The 27,836-nt window shown below is 52.5% G+C and overlaps 1 protein-coding gene across 2 annotated transcripts; it reads left to right on the forward strand.

Moving 5' to 3' along the window:
- The first annotated feature begins 1,098 nt into the window (after positions 1–1,098).
- On the forward strand, positions 1,099–27,759 carry GPR174 (G protein-coupled receptor 174). Of its 2 annotated transcripts, none has more exons than XM_029068117.1 (2): positions 1,099–1,438; positions 24,850–27,759. In XM_029068117.1, the coding sequence occupies exon 2, from the start codon at positions 25,134–25,136 to the stop codon at positions 26,241–26,243; it is 1,110 nt and encodes a 369-aa protein (XP_028923950.1). In that variant the 5' UTR covers positions 1,099–1,438; positions 24,850–25,133; the 3' UTR covers positions 26,244–27,759. The 2 variants fall into 2 exon arrangements, with proteins under 2 accessions (XP_028923950.1, XP_028923951.1); XM_029068118.1 differs by lacking the exon at positions 1,099–1,438 and adding an exon at positions 24,198–24,327.
- The last annotated feature ends 77 nt before the right edge of the window (positions 27,760–27,836 follow it).

Here is a 27,836-nt window from a genome sequence, read left to right on the forward strand (position 1 = left end):
GGTTCTAATCCCGGCTCTGCCACCTGTCAGCTGTGTGACTTTGGGCAAGTCACTTCACTTCTCGGTGCCCCAGTGACCTCATCTGTAAAAGAGGGATTAAGACTGTGAGCCTCACGTGGGACAACCTGATTCCCTTGTGTCTACCCCAGTGCTTAGAACAGTGCTCTGCACATAATAAGCGCTTAACAAATACCAACATTATTATTATTATTGCTGCATTGTACTTTCCAAGCCCTAATACAGTGCTCGGCACACAGTAAGCTCTCAATAAATACGATTGATTGACTGATTCATTGATTTCCTGAGCAGCTGCAAAATGGACCACTAAATTCAGGGAGCCTCTGGTCTGGACTAATGGGGTCATTAAGGACCGATAAGGTTGTAGAGGCTTCCCTGTCCACTCTTTTCTCCCACTTCTGCCCAGCTCACACTCTGTATTCCTCCAAATTCAACTCCTAGCTCTGCACTCCTCACTCCAACATCTGGCTCACACCCTTCCCCATCCCAGCACTCCCTCCCCGTCCAAATCACACTCCCGACCACGGCTCTCCGCATCTCCCAAACCTTGCAGAAAAGAGCATGGCCTAGAGGATAGAGCACGGACCTGGGAGTCAGAAGGACCTGAGTTCGAATCCCAGCCCTGCCTTCTATCTGCTGTGTGACCTCGGGCAAGTCGCTTAACTACTCTGTGCCTCAATTACCTCATCTGTAAAATGGGAATTAAGACGGTGGGCCGCAGATGAGTCATGAACTGCGTCCAACCTGATTAGCTTGTATTTACACCAGCGCTTAGCATAGTGCCTGGCGTAAGCGTTTAACAAATACCATTAAAAAAACCCCTCCGGAAAATCCACCTCCTCCAGGAGGCCTTCCTAGATTGATCGTCTCCTTCCCGATCAGGCTGCCCTTTATCACGTACGCATCTACTTGTCTGTCTCTTTTTGATTGCCAGTTTTGTTTTGATCATTCGTGCCTGTGCTCTTTCTCTTTCTGCCTACTACCAACTGCGGTTTTTGTGTGCCAATCAACTCTTCTGGGGTGTGAACTTTCCAAAGCAGGGACCGAAATATCTCTCGCTTCAATTGAAATGCTTCCAAACACCGGTACAGGGCCCCAGATGTGGAGAGTGTCCTCGGCGCCGCTCTGGGCACGGTAGGAGTCAGGCCCAGCGGTCTGCACACAGTCGGAACCCGTACAGCCCTTCGCGCACAATAAGCGTCGAGTGAAGAGCTCTGTACGCTCCCGATAAGTGGAATTGGGTTGTGGAAGTCGATTTAAGACGCTCAGAACCCTTCCGTCCCGCTTCCCTACTCCCGTTACCACAAAATCAACCCTAGGGGGGACCACGTGTCTGGGAGACGGATCCCGATCGTGCTATATATATAGCACACCGCTCCGCCAACCGCGAGGACCGCCCGGGACCCTCAGGAGGAGCCGGGTGAGCAAGGGGAAAGGGGAGCTCGGGGCCGGGGGAGCTCGGGGCTGGGAGAGATCAAGGCTGGGGGAGCTCGGGGCTGGGGGAGCTCCGGGCTGGAGGAGATCGGGGCTGGGGAAGCTTGGGGCTGGGGGAGCTCGGGGTCGGGGGAGCTCCGGAGTGGGGGAGCATGGGGAAAGGGGAGCCCGGAGCTGGGAGAGCTCGGGGCCGGAGGAGCATGGGGTCTGGGGAGCCTGGAGCTCGGGGCCGGGAGACCTCGGGGGGAGCGTGGGGAAAGGGGAGCTCGGGGACTGGGGAGCTCGGGGCTGGGGAAGCTCAGGGCCGGGGGAGGTCGGGGAAAGGGGAGTCCGGAATTGGGAGAGCTCCGGGCCGGGCGAGAATAGGGTCCAGGGGCTCGGGGCCGCGCCAGAAGAACCGGTTGGTTGGATGGGCCAATGCTGGTTGGGCCGGCTGACTGTCTCACGGCTTCCCCTCGCCAGCCTCCCTCTGTCCGTCCCTCCTCCTCTTCATTCATTCATTCAATTAATCGTATTTATTGAGCGTTTACTATGTGCAGAGCACTGGACTGAGCGCTTGGAATGGACAATTCCTCCTCCTCCTCCCCTCCCGTCCCTCCCAGGATGCGGTTCCCCAGAGCGCATCCCCCGGAGGATGGACCGCAGCCCGGACCCTCGCCCCCTCCCCACCTTCCAGACCTCTTGTCAGCTGTGTGACTTTGAGCAAGTCACTTCACTTCTCTGGGCCTCAATTCCCTCATCTGGAAAATGGGTTTAAGACGGTGAGCCCCACGTGGGACAACCTCATCACCCTGTATCCTCCCCAGCGCTCAGAACAGTGCTTTGCACATAGTAAGCGCTTAACAAAAGCCATCATCATCCAGGCCCCCGCACGTCCCCGCCCCGCACCTTGCGCGGTGCGGCGGCGGGGGGCTGCGAGAGAAACGCTCCCTTCCCTTCAAATCCGCCGATGACCCCGCCTCCCAAGTCTTCCTGAAGGCCCACCTCCTCCCAGAGGCCTTCCCAGACTGAGCCCCGCTTTTCCTGGTCTCCCCGTCCCTTCCGCGTCTCCCCTGCCTGGGTCTCCCCGTCCCGCACCCCTTCTGTCCATCTCTCTCACGTTATTGATTTACATCGATATCCGTTTACTGGTATCGATGTCTGTCCCCTCCCCCGCCTCCCACCTCTAGACTGCGAGCTCGTCGAGGGCAGGGATTGTCTCTCTCGATTGCTACGTCTTTACTTAGCCAAGCGCTCAGTACGGTGCTCTGCCCGCAGTCACCGCTCGATAAATACGATCGATCGATCCATCGATTGGCCGGGGCGTGGCGGGGCGGGGCTGGACTCTTCTCTTTCTTTTCCCCTTTCACAAGGGGCTGGGGCGGCGGCGGCAGAAGCCCAGCGCTCTCGCCCGGTCCCGGGTTGGCACCTTGGCAACCCCGCTGGCCGGAGCAGGTGGGCGACCAGGCCGGCCGGCTCGGGGTCCCGGCGTCCAGGGGGACCCCGGCCTTTCCCGGAGCTGGGAGAAGCCCCCCCCCCAGCGCTGCCTCCTGAGCGGAAGCCCCCTCCCCTTCCAACCCCCTCTGCTGCGTGAGTACGGACGGTTCTGGGGTACCCAGGGGCGAGGTGTCCCGGGGCCCCCCGAGCCCTGGCACGACCCTCCCCGTGGAGCGCCCGGTTGGCCGGGGGGAGGAAAGGGCTGGCCTTTTGGGGGTGCCCCGAGGGCACCCGAGATTGGGGCGAGGGGCGAGGCGGGAGCGGACAGGGGGTAGAGGGGCATCTGGGGGGCAGGGGGCCCTGGGGGGCCGTGGGCACGGGCCTAGGCGGTCCCCGAGAGGGGAAGCGCGCGCAGAGAGTCGGTTTCAAAAGGAAACGATGGGGGAGATCGCCTTCCCCGCTGGCTAAAGATCCCGGCCACTTAAGGTCGAATGGATGGGTCAGTCCAGCAGTGGTGTGGATGATTATCGTATTCACTGAGTGCCCACAATGTGCAGAGCGCTGTACTGGGCACCCAGCGGTAGGCAGAGCACTGTACGGGGCACCTACTGCGGGCAGAGCATTGTCCTGGGTACCTACTGTGGGCGCAGTCCTGGACACTTACTATGGGAAGAGCACTGTCCTGGGTACCTACTGTGGGCACAGGACTGGACACTTACTAGGGAAAGAGCACTTTACTGGGCACTTGATGTGAGCAGAGCAGTGTACTGGGCACCTGCTGTGGACAGAACACTGGACTGGTATGGGCAGAGCATAGTAATGGGTACTGTGGGTAGAACACTGTACTGAATGCCTACTGTGGACGGATCCCTGCCCTGGGTGTCTACGGTGAACAAGAGCATAGTTCAGGGATCCTACTGTGGACAGAGAAATCTACTGGACTCTTACTATGGACAGAAGTGTGGGCAAGATCACTGTACTGATGACCTACTGTGGGTAGAGCACAGAATTGGACAACTGCTATGGGCAGAGCACTGTATAGGAAACCTACATTGTGCCCAGCACTGGAGGAAGCTCACTGTGGGCTGGAAATGTGTCTACTGTTGTATTATACTCTCCCCAGAGTTTAGTACAGTATCCTGCACACAGTAAGCACTCAATAAATACAATTGATTTCAGTGGACAAGAATACTGTATTGGGCACATTGGGCACCTACCTTGGGCAGAGCAGAGTACTGGACATTAACTGTGGCGGAGCATTGTACTGGGTGTCTGCTGAATGCAGAGCACTGTCCTAGGTGCAGGTTGTTCTGGGTAGAGACCCCAAAGTTCCCTCTTGTTTCTTGTGGGGGACTGTAAATCTGGTGTGGGCAGAAATTGTCCCTATTGCTGAATTGTACTTCCCTAGCGCTTAATACAGTGCTCTGCACACAATAAGCGCGCAATAAATGCAATTGAATGAATGAATGAATGAGGAGGGGAGATGGCTGCCTCTGAGAGCCAGGTTACCTGTGGGAAAGAAAGTACCGTTTCCCTGTCTCTTGCGGGCAGCCCACAGGTACCCGAGGGAATAGTCTTTGTAGAGCCTTCCTAGCCGCCATCTGCTCCTCACCAAAGCCGCTGCTGAAATTTGGGCAACAGAAATGGCCGCCTCTGCTCAGGGGCTCTGGGGTCCCCCAGCCACCTCCCATTACTACTATTATTACTATTACTACAACTATTACTAATTGTGCTATTTGTTGAGTGCTCTGGAGAGCCAAGTACTGTACCAAGCACTGGGAGAAATACAAGACAATCAGGATGGACCCCATCCCTGTCCCTGTCCAAGTCTAAAGGGGAGGGAGAACGGTATTTAATCCCCATTTTGCAAATGAGGAAAATGAGGCATAGAGTGACTTACCCAAGGTCATACAGCGGGCCAATGGCAGAGCCGGATTTAGAACTCAGGCTCACAACTTCCAGGCTCATCCGCTTTCCACCAGGCCACAGAGCTTCTCGGTTCTGCCAGCCTCACAGGTCTAGGGAGGAGGGAGGGAGGTGTGGGGTAGGAAAAGAAGGGTTGGAGGGAGAGGTGGGTAGAGGTGAAGCCTGCTGAGGGCAGTTCAAGGGGTGGTCAGTGGGCCACTGGGCAGACCGGGCGAGCACGAGCCCAGGCCCATGCGGTCGCCTTCTGCCCCTCGAACAGACACCAGCGTCTGGGTCCCGTGGGACGTGCCCACTGTGGACAGATGCCGGCTGATGCTATGGGGGTCCCCCACCATATCCTCCAGGGCACCGTGGGACAATCTCAGGGTCCAGACTGTGGGGGCGGCGAGTCCCTGCTCGCCCCTGGATGCAGCGGCCGGGGAGCATGCCAGCGGAGGACGGGGAGGGCACCAGCTCTCAAACTCACTGTGGAAATTTCCTCGCACCTCAAACCTGAAAACCTTTTCTCAGCTTTAAGTTATTCATCATGGGCCTTGGGAAGGTCCCCGGGCCTTCTCGGCAGGGAAGGCTAAAAATGGCCCAGGCCTAATGTGCGTCTGGAAGCTGGGACCAGACCAGTGGAGCCAAGTCTGGGAGATCCTGGCCTGGAATGCAGGGATGAGTTGGGGGGGGGGGGGGTGGTGGTGTAGACACATGTGTATATGTGTGTGTAAGTGTGCGGCTGTGTATGAATCTGGGCTTCACATTGGAGTGTGCAATTGAATGGGCACACGTATGAGTGAGTCTGTGTGGGTGTATAGGTATGCATGAGGGAGTGGGAGGGTGGGCATATGAGTGTGTGAATGAATGAGTATGCATATGTGATGGTGTGTTAGGGGTGGGTGTATAGATGTGCATGGGGGGGGGTGGGCATGTAAATATGTGGATGTATGAGTCAGTGGTATTTATTGAGTACTTACTGTGTGCAGAGCCCTGGACTAAGCACTTGAGAGAGAATAACAATATGCAATACAGCAATATAACAATATAACAGACACATAATAATAATGTTGGTATTAGTTAAGCGCTTACTATGGGCCAAGCAATGTTCTAAGCACTGGGGTAGATACAAGGTCATCACATTGTCCCACGTGGGGCTCACAGTCTTAATCTCCCTTTTACAGATGAGATAACTGAGGCCCAAAGAAGTTAAGTGACTTGTCCAAAATCACACAGCTGATAAATGGCAGAGCCTGGATTAGAACCCACGACCTCTGACTCCCAAGCTGCTTCTCAACATTCCCCGCCCACAGTGAGCTTGCAGCCTAGAGGAGGAGACAGACACTAATATAAATGAATAAAATTGTAGATATGTATATAAGTGCTGTGGGACTGGGAGGAGGGGATGAATAAAGGGAGTAAATAAAGGTGACGTAGAAGGGAAATGGAGAAGAGGAAAGGAGGGCTTAGTCAGGGAAGGCCTCTTGGAGGTGATGTGCCTTCGGTAAAGCTGTGCACGTGTGATTACATGTGGGGGGTGGGTGTATATGTGTGCATGAGGGAGTGGGTGGGGGTGCATGTGAGTGTGGGTGATGTATGAGTGTGCATGTGTGACTGTGTGGGGTGTGGTGAATAAGTGTGCATGAAGAGGTGGATGGGTGGGAATGTGAGCATGTGGATGTATGAGTGTGCATGTGTGAATATGTGGGTGTGGGGGACAAATTTTCAACATCACCTCGGAGCTTAGCAGACACTGAGTTCTGTCCTAAAAAGACATTCAGGAGTTTGAGCTGGGGTGGGCTGACAGCTATAGTGGAAGTGGGGGGCGGAGGTGGGGAAGTGGAAGTGGGGAGGAGGGGAAGCAAGGTAGGGCAGGGAGCAGGGAAGGGTAGGTGAGGAGGGTGTGTGTTTGTTGGGGGGAGGGTAGGTGGGGATGGGGAGGAGGGGAGCCAGGAACGGTTGGGGAGAAGGGGGGCGAGGAGGCCTAGGGACAAATGACTCTCACTGTGTGGTGTAGGTGGGTGGCCAAATGGAATATCCACCCCCAGCTTCCTCAATCACAGGTCAAGGCCAGAATCATTGAAATCGTCCCCCAACCCCCTTCTTTCTACGAACCTGCAGATATGTCCCACTCTAGACTGTAAGTTGGTAGTGGGCAGGGAACTTGTCTGTTATATTGTTCTCTCTCAAGCACTTAATACCATGCTCTGCACAAAGTAAGAGAAGCAGCGTGGCTTAGTGGAAAGAGCCCGGGCTTGGGAGTCAGAGATTGTGGGTTCTAATCCCAACTCTGCCACTTCTCAGCTGTGTGACTTTGGGAAAAATCACTTAACTTCTCTGTGCCTCAGTTACTTCATCTGTAAAGTGGGGATTAAGATTGTGAGCCCCCATGTTGGACAACCTTGAATCTACCCCAGTGGTTAGAACAGTGCTTGGCACAAGGTAAGCGCTTAACAGGTACCATCATCGCCATCAAAGTAAGCGCTCAATAAATAAGATTGATTGATTGACTGACTGACCGGCCAACACAAATGTGTAGATAGGGCTGACACGAACATGCCGACACAGCCCACAAGAGCTCAGGCAATTTTCCCAAACTTTTTTGCTTCTTGTCACCAGTCTGACTGCCCTAGCTGCAAAGCTGCAAATCTCTACCGAAATTTCTTCATCTCTGAATTCCAAGCCCAGTGTCTCTTTTCCTTCCCAATGTCTCTTTCTGTTGCCAAATTGTACATTCCAAGCACTTAGTACAGTGCCCTGCACATAGTAAGTGCTCAATTAATACGATTAAATGAATGTAGTTTGCTTTCTCCTTCCTCCTCACCTATCCAGGTGAAGAGGCAGCAAGAGCAAGGATCCAATCCCCATTTCACAGGTAAATCCCAGAGAGGGTACATGACTTGTCCAATCAATCAATCAATTGTATTTATTGGTGTTTAGAACACCATACTAAGTGCTTGGGAGAGTACCATACAAAAGAATTGGTAGACACATTCTCTGCCCACAACGAGCTTACAGCAGGCTGGAGGCAGAGCTTTAATTAGAACCCAGGTCACCCCACCCCTCCCTCTCCCTTCCTTGTCCCCTGACTCCGAGGAGGAGGCTCAGGCTGTTAGATGCCCCCCAATTAATCAATCATATGTATTTTGATGATGATGACAATGAAAACATTTTTAAGCACTTACTATGGGTCAAGCACTGTTCTAAGTGTTGGGTTAGATACAAGTTAATAATAATAATAATGGTGGTATTTGTTAAGTGCTTACTATGTGCAAAGCACTGTTCTAAGCGCTGGGGGGATACAAGATGATCAGGTTGTCCCAAGTGGGGCTCACAGTTTTTAATCCCCATTTTACAGATGAGGTAACTGAGGCACAGAGAAGTTAAGTGACTTGCCCAAAGTCACACAGCCGGCAAGCGGTGGAGCCAGGATTAGAACCCATGACCTCTGACTCCCAAGCCCGGGCTCCTTCCACTGAGCCATGAGTCCCTGACCCTCATGGGACTCACAGTGTAAGTAAGAAAGAGGACATTGAATCCTTATTTTATAGATGAGGAAATTAATGTTGGTATTTGTTAAGCGCTTACTATGTGCCGAGCACTGTTCTAAGCGCTGGGGTAGACACAGGGGGAATCAGGTTGTCCCACGTGGGGCTCACAGTCTTAATCCCCATTTTACAGATGAGGTAACTGAGGCCCCGAGAAGTTAAGTGACTTGCCCAAAGTCACACAGCTGACAAGTGGCCGAGCTGGGATTCGAACCCATGACCTCTGACTCCAAAGCCCATGCTCTTTCCACTGAGCCACGCTGCTTCTCAGGGTTAGAACGCAGGTCCTCTGACTCTCAGGCCTGTGCTCCTTCCATTAGACCATACCACTTCTTGAGTGCTTACTATGTGAACAGCACTGTACTAAGCATTTATGGGAAGCAGCGTGGCTCAGTGGAAAGAGCACGGGCTTGGGAGTCAGAGATCATGGGTTAAATAAAATTATGGATATGGACATAAGTGTTGTGGGGGGAATAAAAGGGACAAATTCAAGTGCAAGGGTGATGCATTTCCCCTCTGCCTCTCCCCCCTACCTCCCATGCAATAGAGCTTTGGGGATCAGGCATCTGTCTGCACCATCTCTCCTTCCCCAGTTATGGCTCTCGGCAATACTTTGGTTAGGCAGGGCTGAGGGGACATCCAGTGGGCAGTCCCCAGAGCCCCTGCCCTCATGCCCCTGTCCCAGTTGGCGGTTCCAGGTCCGAGGCCAGAGTCTCTGGTTGCCCAGGAGCCCAGACCGGGGGGCAGACACGACCTTTACGCTCCGGGAGTGTCTGGATCCCAGTAAGCTCGGGGGCAGCCTGACCGGAGCTCCGGGGGGGTGGTGAGCCGGGGGGTTGGGGGCGGCAGTGCCAGGTGCGGCTGCGTCTGTTCAGTCCCCCTCACCAGTCACCCACGGAACCAGAGTCCTGGCTGACTCTGCGTTGGAGAGCTGAGGCTCGCTGCTCAGGATGCCCCCTGGAACTGCAGGGGCAGGGCAGACCTGGCCCAAGGCCTGGGGAGCTAGGGGAGGCACCAACAGTCAGCTCTGGTTACATACTAAGTGCTTAATAAATACCAACGATTGATTAACTGATTGATCCCAGCAGCCAGTGCCTCTCATTTATTCATTCAATCGTATTTATTTAGCACTTACTGTGTGTGCAGAGCTATGTACTAAGCACTTGGGAGAGTACAGTATAACAAACAGACACATTCCCTGCCTACAACGAGCTTACAGTCAAGAGGGGGAGACAGCCATTAATAGAAATAAATAAATGACAGAGATGGACATAAGTGCTGTGGGTCTGGGAGGGAGAATGAATAAAGGGAGCAAGTCAGGGTAATGCAGAAGGGAGTGGGAGAAGAGGGGAGGAGGCCTAGTCAGGGAAGGCCTCTTTGAGGAGATTCCTCTGTAATAAGGCTTTGAAGTTGGAGAGAGTGATTGTCAGATATGAGGGAGGGCTTTCTAGGCCAGAGGCAGGACGTGAGCAGGCGGTCGGTGACGAGATAGACGAGATCCCTCCTCTGATATAGGAGGTGCCGCATGGCTCCCTTCGACACCTTCAGGGATCGACAGCACAGTGGGGACTTGGAGAGACCCAGTTGGGTGGGGAATAAGACCCTGCCAGAGCTGGGCCTGGGTAAGTCCCCATGGCTGCCTCCTCCTTGCAGAACCTCACACTTTGGGGACCACAAGGACTCCGTCACCAGGGTCCTTTGAGCGTCCACTGGGGCCAGAGACCAGAATGGGGGCTGGGGTTGGAGGAACGGGGGAAACGGGGACAGAGGGAAGAAGAGACACCATCGCTGTCCTCAAAATGCTGCCAGTCTAACGGGGAGATAGTCTTCAAACCAACATGCACATTTTCTTCCTCGAACACCAGCCTACTCACTGTATCTTGATCTCATTATCTCAGCAGCAACCCCTTGCTCCGGTTCTTCCTCAAACCTAGAACTCTCCCTCCCTACACATCTGACAGTCCGCTGCTCCCTCCATCTTCAAAGCCTTATTAAAATCACATCTCCTCCAAGAGGCCTTCCCCGACTAAGCCGTTATTTCCTCTACTCCCTCTTCCTTCTGTATCTCCCTGGCACTTGGATCTCTAACCTTTAAGCACTCGATATTCACCCTGCCCACAGCCCCATGGTGCTTATGTATATAGTAACGTCAGATTTTAATGTCTGTCTCCCTCTCTAGGCTGTAAACTCCTTGTGGGCACGGAACGTGTCCACCAACCCTGTTGTACTGTACAGTGCTCTGCACCCAGTAAGTACTCAGATTCATTCAATTGTATTTATTGAGCGCTTACTGTGTGCAGAGAACTGTACTAAGGGCTTGGAAAGTACAATACAGCAATGAAAAGAGACAATCCCTGACCACAGTGAGCTCCAATTTGCTTGTATCCATCCCAGCACTTAGTACAGTGCCTGGAAAAGCATAAGGACATGGCTCCTAAAAGGTCAGCAACAAAACCATCATAAGTGACATCAGAGAGGGTGTTAAATCCCTAGGAATTAATGAGACTTGCAGTTACCAGCAGAGAGCATGCACACCATACATGACACTATTGCCCATGCTCCTTCACTCAGGGCTGCCAGCTCTGAACATTGTAATTGGGGGCTCACTATGGCCACAGCGGCAATTCTGCCGTGACTCTCTAAGACCCCCGGAGACCAGGCGGGGGTCTTGATAGCCCCACTATAAGACCGGCCGCAGTGAGCAGCCAGAACTCACAGTGGGAGGGGCTTCCTGGGACCTCTTCTATCCGGTGCCTCTTCACCATCTACAGTTCCCAGGTGCTTCAGGAAGCTCACATTGGGCTGAAAACAAGAGAGAGAAGGTTGGGGGGTGGAGGGGAAAATGGAGGCACAGATAATCCACTCCCCCTGCCCCCCCCCCCGATAATTGAGAGTTGATTGCAGCCGGCTCCATCAAATTTTAGAACTACCACATTTATGTGAGTGAGAGCATCCCGGAGTTATGAGTGCTCAAAAATCGATCAGCCCAGGAGTCCCTGTCCTCTCAGGGCTCTGACTGTGGTCTCAATTCTTCCCTCCTCGGCCCTGTCGCTTCTCCTGTTACGAAGTGTGGCAGGAAGCCAGGGCCCCGGTTTGGGCCAAACCTCCTTGTTCCATCCTGGTGACTTTCAGCCTCCAAAAAGGAAGAGCTCTCTCATGGGCAGGAGCTTGGCAGTAAAGGAAACATGGCAGTGTGTGTGTGTGCATGCGCACATGCCTACAGACAGCTGTCCTGGGCAAGCCAGGCCAACTCACCTATGGGGTCAGTGTGGCTGAGTACAGTTGGGCCCTCTGATACAGTCATGGCAGATTGCCATCCCCAGTTAGAAATTTCCGGTCAGATCAACGACTGATGCTCCCTGTGGGGCCCCAGAGCATACCGGGAAACCTAAACTAGGCCAGAACCAGCTGGGAATGTTTCAGGGGTGCACAGAAGTCAGCAGCTACCTCCCCTGAGGTCTGTCTGTCTATCTCCTCTGGGACATCAAAAGCTCCTTGAGAGCAGGGGACCTGAGTTTTGCTTCTGGTGTCTTCTCATAAGGCATAGTCTGGTGCTCTGCATTCAGTAAATATCATTGATTGATCGACTATTATTGTAGCATTTGTCAATCACTTATTAGGTGCCAAGCACCATTCTATGTGCTGGGATAGATAAAAGTTAATCAGGTCAGACACAGACCCTGTCCCACTTGGGGTCGCAGTCTAAGTATTATTGTTATTAGATTTGTTAAATGCTTACTATGGGTTTTGCACTGTTCTTAGCGCTGGGGTAGATATAAATTAATCAGGTTGAACACAGTTCCTGACTCACAGGAAGCTCCCAGGCTAAGTAAGAGAGAAGAGACATTGATTCCCCATTTTACAGATGACGAAAGAGACACAGAGAAGTTAATTGACTCACCCAAGGTCTCACAGCAGGTAAAACAGAGAGATGGGAGAACCCAGGTCCTCTGATTCTCCGGCCTTACTCTTTCCACTAGGTCATGCTGCTTCTCATTGTGACTGATAGGAGGCACAGGGCAGAAGTCAATAGTTTCACTGTAGGGTCCATCCCTATAATAATGATAATTCTAATAGTAATAATAATAATGATGATGATGATTTGCTGGTAAAACCTTGTGTTTTGTTTAATGCTTTTGGGGTTTTTCCAAAGCACTTTCACAGCAGTGATCTCATTTTACCCACAAAACACCCCTGTGTGATGGAGGGATGGGACAAGTATTATTACCCTCCTGCCCAAGTGAAGAAACTAAGGTCCAGAAAGGTTAGGTGACTAGCCAAGGTTACACATTAGGGCAGGAGCAGAATTGGAATTAGAGTTGGTTTCACTCTACTAGGCCATACCCCGACAGGGTAGCCGGGGCTGAGATCCATTCCGGTTCAACCAGAGCCATTGCGCCGGACCTCTGGCCTCCTTGACCGGACGAAAAGGGAAGAGGCTCCTGGCCAGAGTCCAGAACTACCCAGAACCCATTGAAATAGCTAAAAATAGAGCAGGAATGCCTGAGAACAGGACCGGCCCCTCCAGACACGGCCCGGCACGGGACAGCTGGCTCCTTTTCTGGGCCTGGGGTCGCCGCTTGTCCGGCGACTGGCCCCCAAGGACTCCTGGTCCCTCATTACCAGTGGCCTCAGCCATAGACTTCAGGCTTGCCTGTCTGGAAATCTCTGGTTGGGAGGATCCGGACGGAGGCTTCCCTGTCCAGCCCCCACATTCTCCAACCTATGTCCCCACTCCTCCTTCAGACCTTGCTGATAGTCCGCTGCCTTATTCCCGGCCCTGGGAGCTACTTCTCCATCAGCCAATCAGTGGACTCGGACTGAGAGCCCCCGGCCAGCAAAGCACTGTGTGTATGTAGGTAGTGGGAGCTTGGGAGAGCGCATGTCTCATGTCTCTCGTGCACCCTGCCCTCAAGGAGCGTAAGCTTGTAAAGCTGTAAAGTCTTGTGGGGGAAACAGAGTAAGGTCACCTCCATCTCAATTCAGGCCCCTGAGCCTTGTGCATTCATTCATTCATTCATTCATTCATTCAAGCATACTTATTTAGCACTTACTGTGTGCAGATCACTGAACTGAGCACTTGGGAGGGTACTATATGACAATAAACAGGCTCATTCCTTGCCCACAGTGAGCTTGCAGTCTAGAAGGGGAAAGATTTCAGTGAGTGAGTCCCTCCTCCCCAAGATCCGCTTCTGAATCTCTCCTGGTTTCTAGCAGTCATTTTCCTTGATTCTGTGTGTGTGTGTGTGTGTCTGTCTCTCTGTGTGACTTTGGCCTTCCCAACTACACATGCACTCATGGCTGAACTTCTCTGTCAGCATTGTCTACAAATATATATATGGACATGTGCTTGTCTGCGTATCTGTTTTTGAGTGTGCACTCTGTAATGTGTGTGGTTATGTATGCCTGTATGTGTATGTAAGTGCCTGGTGTCTACTTGTTTTATTTTGTTGTCTGTCTCCCCCTTCTAAACTGTGAGCCTGTTGTTGGGTAGGGATTGTCTCTATCTGTTGCCAAATTGTACTTTCCAAACACTAAGTACAGTGCTCTGCAAACAGTAAGCACTCAATAAATACGATTGATTGAATGAATGAATGGTGTGTATGTGTGTGTGTGTGTGCGCATGTGCACGTGCACCTACATTGTATGCCTGCCCTGTCCCCAGGCCTTGTTTTCCATCATCTCTGATCGTCACCTGGTCAGGACACTGCCCACCCTGGACACTTCCTAGGAGAAATCAGCTATCTTCATTTCAGGTTAATCATTCTTCCCATTCATTAGAACACCAGATACGTATGACACTGTCCCTGGCCCCGCTCCACCATCTATCCGGCCTCATACTCTGTCTCTGACACTGGCATTAGGATGCTGGCATGACCACCCGACACCCCTAACTCTCCCCTCTCCATCCGTGACTCTCCCCTAGAGACCCAGCATGGCAGTCCAACATCCCTGACTCTTCCCTCTCCATTTCTGAGTTTCCCCCAGTGACCTAGCACAGACAATCCAACACCCCTGACTCCCCCCCGACCCACCATGGACATTCATCCATGGATCCACCCTAACCTCTCTGGACCCGCCGGTGTTTCCGGCTGCACAGCTCCCTTTGGGAACAGATTCCCAGTGCGCACATCCTGCTCTGGAGAAAAAGTGTTCCCTGATGTTTGTCTGAACCTGGTGCTCTCCAGCTGCAGTGGGAGGCCTTCATCCTGGGCCTGGGATGTGGGAGAGTGTTTACGGAAGAGCAATTCCGTGTTGGCTTTGCCCACCCCTTTCACTGTGCGATCATCTTCAGTAGTAGGTGGGGACTCACTCCTGGCAGGTGGCTGGCTCTCTGTAGTCAGCGAGGCCAGGCATGGATAACATGGTCCAGTATCCAGCCTCTGGGAATCATGGGGATCATCCAGGAGCCTTTGGGTTCTGGGGCAGCAGAGAGGACTGACACTCTCTCTCGGAAGTGATGTTCATGTTTAGGGGAAATGAGTTCAACCAAAGTTGGAATTGGAGCACAGCTAGTCCCTCTTCTTCACTCCTCTCCCCCTCCTTTTCTCCCCCATCCGTTACCTCCTCCTCTCTCTGCTAATTAAGTAAGGGAAAGGATCTGGGTCCTAATCCTGACTCTGCCACTTGTCTCCTGTGTGACCTTGGACAAGTCACTGAACCTCTTTGGACCTCCCTTTCCTCATCTATGTATTAGGGATAAGATTCATTCATTCATTCAGTCGTATTTATTGAGCACTTACTGTGTGCAGAGCACTGTACTAAAAGCTTGTAAAGCACAATTCTGCAACAGATAGAGACAATCCCTATCCAACAACAGGCTCACAGGCTAGATCCCTGTTCTCCCTCCCTCTTAGACAGGTGTTCAACCTAATTATCTTTTTTCTATCTCAGTGCTTAGTGAATAATAATAATTTTTTATTTGTTAAACGCTTACTATGTGCCAGGCATGTTCTAAGCTCTGGGGTAGATACAAGATAATCAGGTTGAACACAGTCGCTGTCCCACAGAGGGCTCACAGTCTAAATCCCCATTTTACAGATGGAGGCACAGAGAAATGAAGTGACTTGCCCAAGGTCACACAGCAGACAAATAGCAGAGCCAGAATTAGAACTCATGTCTTTCTGATTCCCAGGATCGTGCTCTTTCCACAAGGCCACATTGCTTCTCTTTGTACTCAATGCAGAGTGTCACACAGAGTAAGTGCTTAAAAGTATCACAATTATTAGTTATTACCAAAGTAAGTCCTTCTCCTGCCACAGCTGGGTCCCACAAGGATCAGTCCCTCTAGACTGTGAGCTTGTGGTGGGCAGGGAATGTGTCTGTTCTATTGTATTAATTCATCCATGCATTCCTATCTATTGAGCACTTGCTGTGTGCAGAGCATTGTACTAAGCACTTGGAAAGTACAGTATAGCAATAAAGACAGAAAATCCCTGCCCACGACAAGCTTACAGTCTGGGGGCGGGTGGGGGGGAGACAGACATCAAAACAAGTAAACAGGCATTAATACAAATAAATAGAATTAAAGATATATATATATACATATATAAATAAGTGCTGTGGGGTGGGAATGGAGGAGAAGAGCAAAGGGAGCGAGTCAAGGTGATGTGGAAGGGAGGGGGAGCTGAGGAAAAGGGAGCCTAGGGTGGGAAGGCCTCTTGGAGGAGATGAGCCTTCAGTATGGCTTTAAGGGGGGGGGAAGAGTGATTGTTTGGCAGATTTGAAGAGGGAGGGTATTCAGACCAGAGGTAGGACGTGGGCCAGGGGTCGGTGACGAGACAGGTGAGATCGAGGCCCAGTGAGAAGGTTAGCAGCACCAGAGGAGCGGAATGTGCGGCTGGGATGTAGAAGGAGAGAAGGGAGGTGAGGTAAGAAGGGGCAGGGTGATGAAGAGCTTTGAAATCAATAGTGAGGAGCTTTTGCTTGATATGGAGGCTGATAGGTTGGTAGGCTGATAGTGGTTACTGGAGATTTTTGAGGAGGGCGGTGACATGTCCTGAACGTTTCTGTAGAAAGACAATCCGGGCAGCAGAGTGAAGTACGGACTGAAGTGGGGAGAGACAGGAGGTTGGGAGATCAGAAAAGAGGCTGATGCAGAAATCCAGTCAGAATAGGATGAGTGACTGTACTAATGTGGTAGCGGTTTGGATGGAGAGGAAAGGGTGGATCTTGGCGATATTGTGAAGGTGAGACTGGCAGGATTTGGTGATGGATTGGATATAATAATAATAATAATAGTGGTATTTGTTAAGCGCTTACTATGTGGAAAGCACTGTTCTAAGCGCTGGGGGGGAATACAAGGTGATCAGGTTGTCCCACGTGGGGCTCACAGTCTTAATCCCCATTTTACAGATGAGGGAACTGAGGCACAGAGAAGTTAAATGACTTGCCCAACATCACACAGCTGGCAAGCGGTGGAGCTGGGATTAGAACCCACGACCTCTGACTCCCAGTGAATGAGAGACTTGTACCTTCCCAAGCACTTAGTACAGTGCTCTGCACACAGTAAGCACTCAATAATAACAATAATAATAATTATGGTACTTGTTAAGTGCTTACTATGTGCCAAGCCCTGTTGTAAGCACTGGGGGAGATACAAGGTCATCAGGTTGGACAGTCCTTGTCCCACAGGTGGCTCACAGACTTAATTCCCATTTTACGGATGAGGTAACAGAGGCACTGAGAAGTGAAATGACTTGTCCAAGATCACACAGCAGACATGTGGCGGAGCCAGGATTAGAACCCAGGACCTCTGACTCTCAGGCCCGTGCTCTTTCTACTAGGCCATGCTGCTCAATAAATACAACTGACTGACTGACTGATGAGGTGGTGAACTACTGAGCAGCCAGGGTGTTCCCACCCTCCCTCCGTTGACCACAGGAGGAAGTTTTGGGGTGGCCTCACCACTGACAATCCAGGCCCCCACCCCCGCCCGCCCCCGCAACGTTCCCCACGGGGTCCCGGGGTGAGTGACATCACCACCTTCCGACCAGATCTTTCCAAACCGAGATGGCGGGGGTGGGAGGGAAGCCGGGGGGATGCATGGGGAGGTGGAGAGGGACTACTCCCTCTGAACTACACGATCTGGTTTCTTCTGGCTTCAAATATGCGAGGCCTCCTTGCCCCTGCTGGCTCCCGTAGCTCCTGGGCTTGGGGCTGGGACAAGGGCAGGACAGAGGGAGGGGCAGGGAGAGGGGGGTGCCAGCAGCTTTATCTTAAATTTCCTTCTCCCCAAGCTGCACTCTCCCAACTTCCATCTAAGCACTTTGGCTCCACCTCCACATTTAGACACACATCACCCAAAATATAGCCATTATGCACATGCAGACTTACCCATTCTGCTATTTATTATTATTATTATCAATAATAATAACTGTGTACTTGTGCTCTGCACACAGTAAACGTTCAATAAGTACCATTGAATGAATGAAGTTAAGCACTTATTATGTGCCAATCGCTGAACTAAGTGCTGGGGTCGATTCGAGATAAGCAGAGCAGACTGAGTCCCTGTTCCACCTGAGACCCACAGTCTAAGTGTAGGCGGGAGACTGAGGCCCAAGGTCACATAGCCAGCAAGAGACTGAGTCATTATTAGAACCCAGGTCCTCTGACTCCCAAGCCCATGCTCTAATGCCAATTTACTCACTGAACCTCGATCTCGTCTATCTCGCCGCCAATCTCTCACCCACGTCCTGCCTATGGCCTAGAACACTGTCCTTCATATCAGGCAGACCATCACTCTTCCTACCTTCAAAGCCTTATTAAAATCACATCTCCTCCAAGAGGGCCTCTGCAACTAAAACCTTATTTTCTCTTTTCCCATTCCCATCTGTGTCACCCTTACACTTGGATTTGCATCCTTTATTTACCCCTTTCTCAGCCCCACAGGACTCATGTACATATCTGTAATTTATATTAATGTCTGTCCCCCACTTTACACTGTAAGCTCACTGTGGGCAGGGAATGTATCTACCAACTCTGCTCTGTCTTACTCTCCCAAGCATTAATACAGTGCTCTGCATGCAGTAGGTTCTCAATAAATATGATTGATTGATTACAGAGTAGTGTACTAAGTGCATATTGGGTGTACACCACTTTAATAAAAATAGTAATAATGTTGGTATTTGTTAAGTGCTTACTATGTGGCAAGCACTGTTCTAAGCGCTGGGGTGGATACAAGGTAATCAGGTTGTCCCATGTAGGGCTCACAGTCTTCATCCCCATTTTATAGATGAGGTAACTGAGGCACAGAGACGTTAAGTGACTTGCCCAAGGTCACCCAGCTGACAAGTGGCGGAGCCGGGATTAGAACTCATGACCTCTGACTCCCAAGCCCGGGCTCTTTCTACTGACCCATGCTGCTTCTCAACCCTAACCCTTTACAGAACACCTGTGCAGACTGTTGTACTGGATGCCTGTTCTGTGCACAGGAGCGAACTAGATGCCTACTGGGTGCAGAGTACTGAACTAAGCACCTACTGAGAGCAGGGTAGTGTACCACAAGAACCAGTGGATAGAGCATGGTCCTGGGAGTCAGAAGGGCCTGAGTTTGAATTCCGGCTCCACGACTTCTCTGCTGTGTGATCTTGGGCTGGTCACTTCACTTCTCTATGCCTCAGTTCCCTCATCTGTAAAACAGGGATTAAGACTGTGAGCCCTATATGGAACAAGGACTGTGTCCAACCCAATTATCGTTTATCTACCCGAGGGCTTAAAAAAGTGCCCGGCATATAGTAAGCACTTAACAAATATCATTACATATATAATAATAATTATGGCATTTGATAAGCGCTTAATCTGTACCAGGCTCTGTACTAAGCGTTGGGGTGGACACAAGCAAATTGGGTTGGACACAGTCTTTGTCCCATGTGGGGCTCACAGCCTCAATCCCTATTTTACAGATGAGGTAACAGAGGCCCATTCATTCATTCATTCGTTCATTCAATAGTATTTATTGAGCACTTACTATGTGCAGAGCACTGTACTAAGCGCTTGGAATGTACAAATCGGTAACAGATAGAGACAGTCCCTGCCCTCTGACGGGCTTACAGTCTAATCGGGGGAGACAGACAGACAAAAAGAAGTGACTGGACTTGCCCAAGGTCCCACAACAGATAAGTAGCAGAGCTGCTATTAGAGAAGCAGCATGGCTCAGTGGAAAGAGTCCGGGCTTGGGAGTCAGAGGTTCGAATCCCAGCTCCTCCACTTGTCAGCTGTGTGACTGTGGGCAAGTCACTTAACTTCTTTGTGCCTCAGTGACCTCATCTGTAACATGGGGATTAAGACTGTGAGCCTCGTGCGGGACAACCTGATTACCCTGTATCCACCCCAGCACTTAGAATAGTGCTCTGCACATAGTAAGCGCTTAACAAATACCAACATTTTTAGAGAAGCAGCGTGGCTCAGTGGAAAGAGCCCGGGCTTGGGAGTCAGAGGTCGTGGGTTCTCATTCCGCTTCTGCCGCTTGCCAGCTGTGTGACTTTGGGCAGGTCACTTAACTTCTCTGTGCCTCATTACCTCATCTGTAAAACAGGGAATAAAACTGTGAGCCCCACGTGGAACAACGTGATCACTTTGTATTCCCCAGCGCTTAGAAAGTGCTTTGCACATAGTAAGCGCTTAACAAATACTACCATTTATTTTATTTATTTATTTTTAGAACCCATGACCTTCTGAATCCCAGGCCTGTGCTCTATCCACTACACCATGCTGCTTCTCAAAACTGAAGTGACTTGTTCAAGATTACACAAGTGGCCGAGCCAAGATTATTCATTCATTCATTCAATAGTATTTATTGAGCGCTTACTATGTGCAGAGCACTGTACTAAGCGCTTGGAATGTACAAATTGGTAACAGATAGAGACAGTCCCTGCCCTATGACGGGCTTACAGTCTAATCGGGGGAGACGGACAGACAAGAACAATAGCAATAAATAAAATCAAGGGGATGAACATCTCATTAAAACAATAGCAAATAAATAGAATCAAGATAGAACTTGTGACCTTCTGACATATATCTCCAGGGTGTAGAGCGCTGTATGGGATAATAATAATAATAATAATGATGGCATTTATTAAGCCCTTACTATGTGCCAGGCACCGCACTAAGTGCTGGGGTGGATACAAGCAATTCGGGCTGGACACAGTCCCTGTCTCACGTGGGGCTCACAGTCACAATCCCCATCAATACTTACAGAGGAAATAATGGAGGCATAGAGAACTGAAGTGGCTTGCCCTAGGTCACACAGCAGCCAAGTGGCAGAGCCGGGACTGGAACTCATGACCTGACTCCAAGGCCCATGCTCTGTCCACTAGGTCTGTCTTCTGTCTGTCTCCCCCGATTAGACTGTAAGCCCGTCAAACAGCAGGGACTGTCTCTATCTGTTGCCGACTTGTTCATTCCAAGTGCTTAGTACAGTGCTCTGCACATAGTAAGCGCTCAATAAATACTATTGAATGAATGAATGAATGAATGAATGAATGAATAGGTCATGCCCACTGGGTGCAGGGTGCTCTTCTGGGCACCTGAGAACAAACAAACCAGGGGACCCAAAGACAACCCCCTCCATGCCAGGAACCACCTCCGAGGAACTCCAGGCCCAGCCCCATGGCAGATCAAAATCTCCCTCTGGCCAAAGGCCCACAGCATCAATCCTAGACTGAAAATACCTGGAGGTAGACGTAGTCAATAAATCATTGGTATTTAATGTTAATGTTGGTATTTGTTTAGCGCTTACTATGTGCAGAGCACTGTTCTAAGAGCTGGGGTAGACACAGGGGAATCAGGTTGTCCCACGTGGGGCTCACAGTCTTCATCCCCATTTTACAGATGAGGTAACTGAGGCACAGAGAAGTTAAGTGACTTGCCCACAGTCACACAGCTGACAAGTGGCAGAGCTGGGATTCGAACTCATGATCTCTGACCCCAAAGCCCGTGCTCTTTCCACTGAGCTACGCTGCTTCTCAGCGTATTTATTAAGAGCATACTGTATGCAGAGTACTGTATTAAGCACTTAGGCGAGCACAGTATAACTGAGCTCATAGACACATTCCCTGACCACAACAAGTTTACAGATTAGATGGGGAGACCGACACTAAAACAAATTACGAATATGTACATAACTGCTATAGGGCTGAGGGTGAGGGGAATGAAGGGTACCGAGTGGAAAGGGAAAGGAAGTAGGGGAAATGAGGGCTTAGTAGAAGAAGGCTACTTGGAGTAGATGTGCCTTTAATAAGGTTTTGAAGGTGTGGAAAGTGGCCGTCTGTCAGGTTTGAAGAGGGAGGGAGTTCCAGGCCAGGGGCAGGATGTGGGTGAGGGGACGGCAGCGAGATAGAAGGGATCGAGGTACAGTGAGTAGATTGGTGTTAGAGGAGCAAAGTGAGCAAGCTGGATTGTACTAAGAAATTAATGAGGTAAGGAAGAAGGGGGTGAGCTAACTGAGTTATTTAACACTGATGGAAATAAGTTTCTTTTTGATAGGGAGGTGGATGGGCAATGACCGGAGGTTCTTAAGGAGTGGGGAAACGTGGACTGAGCGGTGTTGGAGAAAATCGATCTGGGCAGCAGAGTGAAGGATGGACTAGAGTGGGGAGAGGCAGGAGGAAGGTAGGTCAGCAAGGAGCCTGATGGAGTAATCAAGGTGGTATAGGGATAAGTGCTTTGGAGTAACGTCGTAGCAGTTTGGACGGAAAGGAGAGGGTAGATTTTAGCCATGGTGTGAAGGTAGAGCTAACAGGATTCGGTGACAAATCAAATATGCAGGTTGAATGAGGGACATGAGTCTTGGCTAACGCCAACATTACGGACTTGTGAGGCAAGGAGGCTGGTTGTGTCTACGGTGATGGGAAAATGACAGGGAGGGCAGGATTGGGAGGGAAGATGTCGCCCCAGGGCCTACTCCCCTCCTCCATCCCTCCCTGCATCCGGTGACAGATGGCTGACCTTTGGCCTTTCCTGAGGCCACTGTCAGGGCCAGGCCAAGCTGGGCCAGGTGCCCAGAGCTGGGGGCCGGGGCCGCTCCCAGCCCAGTTAGCTCTGGGGGGCAGAGCCCAGAGATGGATGGGACCAAGAAGCCCCTCAACAAGCCCCCATCCCCTTTTCTTCTGGACAAACCTCTTCTCTGCGAAGGCATATGGATGGCACGCTCCCCCCACAAGCACCCAGCACAGTGCTCTGCACACAGGAAGTGCCCAGAGCTGTGCTCTGAACACAGCTGGCGCCCAGTACTGCAACCCCGTGCACATAGTAGGTGGTGGCCACGAACAGCTTCAGGTTGGAGCGGGCCCCTCCCCTACCCTGAGTCCGCCCCCTCAGAAAGCCCCCTTGGGGCCTCAGCGTGGGATTTCCCCTGCGGGTTCCCGGCGGCGGGCAGGAATCCAAATAGAACTCGCCCCCGAAGCCGAGGCCATTGACATTTTTCCACCTCCGGCTCTCACTTTCCGCTGCACCCTGTGGCCTTCTCCATCGCGGCTATATCTACCCACCCATCTACAGGCAGCTCAGATATTTATACTTAACAAGTGTGTGTCGTGGGTATAAATATCTGTTCCTGTAACTTGTGTTTGCATATGGCCACCAAGTTGGTTCCTTCCTCTGCCCCTCCCCAGGCCCTGCAGTGACAGTGTATGGATTGTTTGTGTGAGTGTGTGTGTGCGCGCGCACATCCTGTCTCCCCATCAGACTGGCAGCCCCTCAAGGACAGGGACCATGTCTCCTCCTCTGATCCTCCCCCAATACCCAATACAGTGTGTGAGTCTGTGTGGGGTTTTTTTGTGTGTGTGTGTGAGTGTGTGTATGTGGCATTTGTGTGTGTGTTTGTGTGTGTGTGAGAGTGTGTATGTGGCCTGTCTACCCAACTAAACTAGTGTCCCAAGAGGACTGGGATCAAATCTCCTCCTTCCTCTGTCCCTCCCCAAGTGTCCAGAACAGAGAGAGAAAGAGAGACAGAGTGTGTGTGCGTGCGTGTGTGTGTGTGTGTTTGTGTGTTCTGTCTCTCCATCAGACTGGCAGCCCCTTCTGGCCCCCATTTTGTTTTTTTTAACAGTATTTGTTAAATGCTTACTAAGTGCCAGGCACAGTACTAAGCTCTGGGGTAGATACCAATAAATCAGGTTGGGCACATTCCCTGTCCCACATGGGGCTCACTGTCTTAATCCCCATTTTACAGATGAGGGAACTGAGGCCCAGAAAAGTGAGGTGACTTCCCAAGGTCACACAGTGAGAAGCAGCATGGCGTATTGGATAGAGCAGGGGCCTGGGAGTCAGAAGATCATGGGTTCTAATCCTGGCTCCTCCACTTCAATTCAATTAAATCGTATTTATTGAGCGCTTACCGTGTGCAGAGCACTGTACTAAGCACTTGGAAATTATAATAATAATAATAATGTTGGTATTTGTTAAGCGCTTACTATGTGCAGAGCACTGTTCTAAGCGCTGGGGTAGATACAGAGTAATCAGGTTGTCCCACATGAGGCTACCAGTCTTCAGCCCCATTTTACAGATGAGGTAACTGAGGCACAGAGAAGTTAAGTGACTTGCCCACAGTCACACCGCTGACAAGTGGCAGAGCCGGGATTCGAACCCCTGACCTCTGACTCCCAAGCCCGTGCTCTTTCCACTGAGCCACGCTGCTTCAAGTAGAAAAGTAGGAAAGTAGAATTGGTTGTCTGCAGTGTGACCTTGGCAAGTCACTTTACTCCTCTGTGCCTCAGTTACCTCATTTGTAAAATGGGGATTGAAACTGTTAGCCCCACATGAGACAGGAACAGTGTCCGACCCAATTTGCTGTATCTACCCCAGTGCTTAGTATAGTGCCTGGCACATAGTAAGCGCTTAACAAATACCATAATAATAATAATTATTATTATTATAAGTGGCAGAGCCAGGATTAGAACCTGAGTCCTTCTGACTTCAAGGCCCAGACTCTCTCCGCTAGGCCATGTCTCTGTCCCTCCCGCAGGTGCCCTAACTGAAGGTGTATGCCCTGGTCAACTGCCCCCAGGTAAGCTAAACAACTGCCTCCAGTGACCTCAGTGCTCCCAATTCCAGGGGGTGGGCAGAGCTATGGTGTTTCCTGAGTGCTCCCTCTGCATCGAGCACTGCGCTCAGCACTGGGGCAGATCCAGGACAATCCGATCAGGCTCCTTCCCCATCTGCAAAGGGCTCTCAGTATGCAAGTGCAGGAGAACAGGGGTCTCGTTCCTCTGTACAGAGAGGGAAACTGAGCCCCAGAGATCTAAAGGACCTCGCCCAAGGTCACACAGCAGGTTAGGGGCAGAGCTGGGACTAGAGCAGGGCAGGCCGAGTCCCACGCGCTACCCACTGGGCAACACCGCCTTTCCCTTTCACCCTTCCCCAGGAGGTCCTGCCTGGTCCAGGCTTTGCCACCCATGGCTGGTACCCTCACCCGTCACCCCATCCCCCCTCCACTTTTTCTTGCCTCCACCTCCATCCCTCCCCAACCGCCCCCCTACCCCCTGCAGGTTCTTGCCTCTGCCAGCCTCCAACACTCTTTCCCTTGCAGGTCTGCCTTCCTCGCCCACCTGACCACCCGACGCCGTTGAGGGGGACCAGCACAGGGGAGAGGCCGTGCCGAGGAAGAACCCCGGCCTGCCCTCCCCCCGGGGCAGTGGGAGACTTCGGGCCTGTCCCGGGTTCTGCCCCCCTGATCTGGGTTCCAGCCCCCTGCCTCTGGGTGGGGTCCCAGGTTCCCTTCCTCCCCGCGGGGGACCATGGACCAACTGCCCAGACCCCACCCAGCTGGCCCCAGGAGCCCCGGGGTGCGGCGGTAACCGGTACCAGCCCACCATGCAGACCGGCTCCCCCGCCACCCACGTCTCCTGGTCGCCCACCGCAGGCGCCTCGGGCGGCAACTCCACGTGCAAGGAGAACTCTGAGTTCCCCCACTTCCTGTATGCCGTGACCTACACGGTGATCCTGGTGCCCGGCCTCATCGGCAACGTGCTGGCGCTCTGGGTCTTCTACGGCTACATCCGCGAGACCAAGCGGGCCGTCATCTTCATGATCAACCTGGCCGTGGCCGACCTCATGCAGGTGCTGTCGCTGCCCCTGCGCATCTTCTACTACCTGCACCGTTCGTGGCCCTTCGGGCCGGGCCTCTGCCTCTTCTGCTTCTACCTCAAGTACGTCAACATGTATGCCAGCGTCTACTTCCTCGTGTGCATCAGCGTGCGCCGCTTCGGCTTCCTCATGTTCCCCTTCCGCTTCACCGACGCCAAGCGCCAGGGCGACGTGCTGGTCAGCCTGGCCGGCTGGGTGGTCGTGGGCCTGGCCTGCCTGCCCTTCCCGCTGCTGCGCCTCGGCGGGGTCGACCCCTCCGTCGCCGGCAACATCACCGGCGCCGCCGCCGGCTCCGGCCACTCCCCTGGCCCCCACAACGCCACCTGCTTCGTTGACCTGCCCACCCTCCAGCACCTCAGCCTGGGCCAGGCGCTGGCCCTGCTGGGTGTGGCAGAGCTCCTGGGCTTCTGCGCCCCGCTGCTGGCTATCCTCTACTGCTCCTGGAAGGCCGCCCTATCCCTGCGCCAGAAAGGCCCCGTCCCGCAAGACCTGGGCGAGAAGAAGAAGGCGCTCAAGATGATCCTCACCTGTGCCGCCGTCTTCCTCATCTGCTTCGCCCCGTACCACATCAGTTTCCCCCTGGACTTCCTGGTCAAGGCCAACAAGATCGACGGCTGCCTGGCCCGGAGGCTGATCCAGACTTTCCACCCCGTGGCCCTGTGCCTGGCCAGCCTCAACTCCTGCCTGGACCCGGCCCTCTACTACTTCACCACGGACGAGTTCCGGAGGCGCCTGTCACGCCAGGACCTGCAGGAGAGCCTGCCCCTGTCCACCCGCCCCTTCTCCAGCCCCCGTGGCCCCTCTCAGAACGGGCACGTCCAGCCCGGCGCCGGGTGAGCGGGCCTTGGGCCGGGAACACCCCTCCGGGGACCGGCTGAGCTAGCCGGCGGCCCCCCGCACCCATCAGGTGCCCCACGCTGGACAGTGGCTCCGCCCTGCTGGGGCCCACCGCCAGACCTCCATCGCAGCCCCAGCCTGAGCTCAGGGAGAGCAGGGCCCTCCCCCACTCACCTCGTTGCCTGCTCTCCACGGCCGCCCCTCCCCGCAAACCCCAACTCCGCCACACTATCCAAGTGGGGGCCTTGAATTGACCAGGCCACAAACTGTCCAAGCCACACCTCTCCAGGCCACGGACTGTCTCGAGACTTCCCCGACTTCCACTGGTCCCCTAGTTTCTGGTGGCAGCCAGTCTTGTCGTGTGACTGGGGGCAGTTTTGGCTGGTCCAAGGGTAAGTGCTCATAGGCACACTCAGGGCTCCCGAAGACCAATAAAGGGACAGCACTTTCTGTGGGGTGGGAAGGGACCTGTGCTTTAAATAAACTGACATCAGGGGCCCCAGCAAGAACTGCAGGACAGAAGCCAAGTGGTCAGTCACTCTGGGCCCAAGTGCTGCATCACTGGTTACCTACTGTTGAAAGCCCCAAGTGCGATCATCCAGCCAGCCCCTCCGTAGAGCAACCGGCATCCATGTGATCATCGGGCCAGCCCCTGGCCAGGGCACCTGGAGCCAGTTCGATCATCTGCATGTCCCGGGGAGGGTACCCAAGTGGTCATCAGCCCATCACTGGACAGGGCAACTGAGGCCGTCAGATCATTAGCCAGCCTGTGGACAGGGCACCGTTTGCCACTGCGATCAATGGCCAGCCCCTGGGCAGCGCACCAGGAACCTGGGAACAGAAAGAAAAGTATGAGATGCTGACCAGACCTCACTAAGTTGGAGTCTAACAGGGGAGACAAGCAGACATAAACGGATACATTAGACTGTACTTAAAAGTGGCGGAGTAGCTATAAATACTAACCGCAAGTGGAGGTCTGTGGATGAGAATCCATTCTGGGTCACTCTGGAAAAGTCAGGGATGGAGAGAGAGAATCAGGGGTGTTTGATGGTCTGTGTTGGGTCACTGGGGGAGAGACAGGGATGGAGAGGGGAGAGTCAGGGGTGTTGGAGGGTCCCTGCTGGGTCACTGGGAGGAAATTTGACCCTCATTTTCTACAAGACTTGGGTATGGCAGGTTCCAATGCCCACTTTAGTCTTCATTTTTGGATTGGAAAGGTGTGAGTTGTACATGGGCCTAAAATGGGTGTACCAGCCCGAGTATGTGTTGGCCAGGAATCTGGGGTCCCAGGGGGATTGGTGGTCCAGAGACCCTCCCAGCATTTGGACTATGGACCCAGGCAGGCTTAGGGCACCCCTGGAAGTTAACTGGGGGGAACAATGATTCCTTAAGCACAAGGGAATTTTTAGGCAGCTTTGTTTTTTTGTACTCAACTGTGAATCTGTGTTGGTTTAACTTTATTTGCCACTATAATTTATAAAGTTTTTTGGTAAGATTTTTGTCATCATTAAGGTCAGGTGGAAGCTCAGCGGTGCTCTTATTTGTGGGGATAGGGGGTTGTGCTCCCCTAGGGTGGAGAGGGGGAAGTAGATG

The sequence above is a fragment of the Ornithorhynchus anatinus genome, chromosome 6 (genome assembly GCF_004115215.2).
Source record: "Ornithorhynchus anatinus isolate Pmale09 chromosome 6, mOrnAna1.pri.v4, whole genome shotgun sequence".
Taxonomy (NCBI): Eukaryota; Metazoa; Chordata; class Mammalia; order Monotremata; family Ornithorhynchidae; genus Ornithorhynchus; species Ornithorhynchus anatinus.

Bases quoted from the DNA above. Each gene is read 5' to 3' on its own strand.
- GPR174 (XM_029068117.1), top strand. From the start codon at position 25,134: ATGCAGACCGGCTCCCCCGCCACCCACGTCTCCTGGTCGCCCACCGCA.